The sequence below is a fragment of the Balaenoptera musculus genome, chromosome 6 (genome assembly GCF_009873245.2).
Source record: "Balaenoptera musculus isolate JJ_BM4_2016_0621 chromosome 6, mBalMus1.pri.v3, whole genome shotgun sequence".
Taxonomy (NCBI): domain Eukaryota; kingdom Metazoa; phylum Chordata; class Mammalia; order Artiodactyla; family Balaenopteridae; genus Balaenoptera; species Balaenoptera musculus.
Window position 1 is genome coordinate 20,341,927 of NC_045790.1, and position 3,847 is coordinate 20,345,773.

At 42.4% G+C, this 3,847-nt stretch overlaps 1 protein-coding gene across 1 annotated transcript; it reads left to right on the forward strand.

The window, feature by feature from the left end:
* Nucleotides 1-507: 507 nt before the first annotated feature.
* Nucleotides 508-1,404, forward strand: LOC118896965 (nuclear pore glycoprotein p62-like). The gene is given in 1 exon segment (XM_036855635.1): nt 508-1,404. A coding segment is annotated over 1 exon segment (897 nt).
* The last annotated feature ends 2,443 nt before the right edge of the window (nt 1,405-3,847 follow it).

The window sequence follows — 3,847 nt, forward strand, 5'->3', positions numbered from 1 at the left end:
GCCTGAGGTACCATTGGGCCACCCTCCTCCTGATATAGACACTTGTGTGAGTACAACCTGAAGAGAGAAGCCTGCTTCAAAGTGAGTTGTTTGTGACTCTTCAGCCCAAGACCTTCTGGAGGGATAAGTCAGCAGAAGCTTCAAGGTCTGTGAGCTTCTGAGAAACGTAAGGAGAGACTGAGAAAACTATAAACTATGATTCATGTGTTCTCCTTCACGAGTGGAAGCATACTTGGATAGTGATACAACCACCAGTGCTGTAAGGAGCCTCCTAAAACTTTGCAGTCTGAGATGGATAATCATGTCAAAAACCTCTGAACCCTCAGTTAGCGTCGCTCCAGTGGGGATGTACTCACTGTGGAGGCCAGCTCTTTCCAGCCCGAGAAGGCCCTGGCCAGCCTCTCTGGCAGCACCGAAGTCTTGCCTGCCTTCCTATTTACTTAGGGGTACCACCATCAAGGGTTGGCTCCAGCATCTACTGTTGCTGCCACTACTAGTTCAAGCACCATGCAGTTTACCTCATTTTCAAATGCTTCTACCTCCACTGCTCCTACTGGGGTCTCATTTGGTGCCCCATCAACTTTGTCTGGAACACTTGGTGGTACAACTTTGGGATTTGGATTAAAATTCCCTGGAGCAGGTGGAGTGGCTCCTGTCACATCTACTACAGTGTCAACCACCAACACCACAGCCACCAGGGGCTTTACCTTGAATCTAAAACCGCTGACATCAACTGAGATTAATAGCACTGTTCAGGTCGGCATTACTTCTATACTTTTTACTTTCACTGTTAATACAATCATAACTCCTGTGATGACCTATGGTCAGCTGGATGGTCTGGCAAACAAATGGAGCCTTGAGTTAGAGGATCAAGAGAAACACTTTCTTCACCAGGCCACCCAGATCAATGCTTGGGACCATACATTGATTGAGAATGGTGAGAAGATCACTGCTTTACATGGAGAAGTAGAAAAAGTGAAACTGGATCAGAAAAGGCTGGAACAAGGATTGGATTTTATCCTGTCACAGCAGGAAGAACTAGAAGATCTCTTGACCCTTTTAGAGGAGTTTGTAAAGGACCAGAGTGGGTCTATTTATCTGCAGCATTTAGATGAGGAACATGAGAGGACTTACTAGTTAGCAGAAAGTGTAGATGCTCAGCTGAAACGAATGGCCCAAGATCTCAAGGACATTATTGAGCACCTGAATACATTTGGAAGTCCTGCTGACACTACTGACATGCTCCAGCAGATCTGCAAAATTCTGAATGCTCATATGGACTGTCTACAATGCATTAATCAGACTTCAGGTATGCTGCAAAGGAAGGTAGAAGAGGTAACACAAGTTTTCGAGCATCATTATTGCAAGGAGCAGGAGCGCAATGTCAGGATTGATCTTGATTGAATGACCCTATCTTCAGCATGTTGTTTTTGGATTATACATTACCTACAAATTTTGAGGGTGTTCATTAGAGTAGTATTTACAGTTACTATTCAATATTTGGTGGGAAAAAAAGTATGCATGTATTTGTTTTCCACTTAAATATTGTGCTGTTGGGAACTACAGAGTTTGGCTTTTAGTATCAGCAAATCAAAACTATATCAGCTCTCCAAGCAGAAACCGATTTGATGTCAACTCTGTGTGTATAATTCATGGCTTACTCTCCCAGATACCATATCTTACTGCCAGCACACATTGTCCTTTTCACTCCAACCAGATCATAGAGAAATGTTTCCCAAAAAATAGATGCCAACCAGTCTTTACTGGGTGCCTGTTAACATTCAATGTATAGTGTTTGCTACTGTAAAGTCTCTCTCCTTAAGGAACTTACTGTCTACTTTGAGATATAATTAATGCCTGTCTGTATAAAAACAGTATAAACCATACAATAAAGTGTGTTATGAATTACAGAAACGATGCTATAGAAATTCAGAGAAGGGAGGAAAAGTTAGGGTGGATTTGGGACTTGAATTAAGTTATTTTTAAAAGTGTATGGTTCAGGTAATTCATTTATTTTTGATGTACAGATAATCTGGTGTTTTACTTGGTTTCAGCATATGATTTATGGTTGTGGGTTTTGTATATTTGTTTATTTGTTTTTCAAGAAAAAAGCCCGTCCTTAGCTTGGGAACAGTCTGATTTCTTGGGTTTCATGTTTTACCTAAGCCATAAATAAAGATGATGCTCTGAAAAATAAAAGTGTAACACTAAAATAAACTACTCAAAAGTTTTTGAGTGACTTAAAAAAAAAAATCTCCAAATGGCATCTCAGTTGGGGGCATACAGTAGGAATCATTTAAAAGTATGATGTATGTGGATTGTCAGACTCTAAACCAAAAGCACACAGCACGCCAATACCTTGTTCATTTAGTCTATCCTAGACTTTGGGGTGGGATTCACACATGGATCCATGCCATAATTTTGCAGAATAAACATAACAAATGAGAAAGTCTGTTGCTGATATATTTAAGGGCATCTGTTGGTGCCCTCCTCAGCTTCATTTCAGAGGTCTGAGGCTTGGCAGCTGGGCCCTAAACAAGGGTGGATGTCACCAGCCCTGATTCACGTGGGGAAAAGTAGAGGAAGCCAGTGAGTTGGCATCTTGGCTAGTAGGGAAGTAGCTTGTCAACTGCAGAACTGACTTGTGATTCCAGCATGGAAGGTAAATGGGTATTGTGTACATCAGGGCTTCTGAACTTCACTATGCATCAGATCCACCCAGAGGGCTTATGAGAATGCACTTTCTGGGCCCCCAGCATCTGTAGAGTTTCCAACTTAGCAGGTCTGAGGTAAGACCCACAGATTTGCTTTTCTAAAAAAGTCCAGATGAGGCTGATGATGGTGGTCTGGGGACCCCACTTTGAGAACCACTGTTGTCTATTATAAGGATGTGCAAGAGCAAAAGCCACGGCTAGTTGGGGACCTGTATGATAGGCCTGATATCTCTTTCATAATATAGGTTCATTAGCTCTACAGAGGACCCAGAAGCAGAGAAGAAGGGGCGTGTGTAAGACAGAGAGGAAGTACCTCAAAGGAACTCTCACTAATGCTAACATGGATATTGCTGGGCTGTGAAAGATGGCACCTTGGTCAACAGTGTTACCGAATGTGAGTTCATATGTCTGATGCACAGTGAGGCCAAACAAACCAAAACTTTGGAGTTTGGAACAGAGAAAAATATTTTTGAGGGCCATGTGAGGAGAATGGGTGGTTCATGCCCCCCAAACCTCCAAACTCCCTGAAAAGTTTCAGCAAAGCATTTTTAAAGACAAGATTAGAGAGGGGCATGGTTGGTTGTTGCAAACTTCTTGGTGTAGGAATCCTTTGTTCCTGCAGCTGTCCACATAAGTCAGGTCAGGATGTTCCTGTAAACCTCCAGCAAGGCACATGTTATTCTCTGTTCTGCAACTTTTTATCTCTATATGAATAGAAAAGTATTATACCCTTAAGGTCAGAGCCTTGAGAATGGGCAATCCTGTATATTTCAGGCTGTAGACACCGTTTGTAATTTGAAGCAAAAGCAATAGAATAGGAAGGTTAAAGTAAAAGAAACAGATCTAATATGGATTCAGATTTATTCTTCCCTATTACAACAGCACAGTCCAGAACTAGAGCCTACCCCAGAGGCTGTACTAAAGGTAACTTTGGATCCCCTCACCCTGAGCTAATCCCTGCTGCCACAGACCAGAGCACAGAGTGAACAAAGACAGGCCTTGAAGAGGGATGGGCATGACCCATCTCCCCAGTCATTAAGGTCCTGCCCAGGGAAGTCCCTGATAATAATGGAATACTATAGAGACTATAGCAGTCCCCCCAAAATAGCTTTGGAAATAAAGGTTGGTGCCTG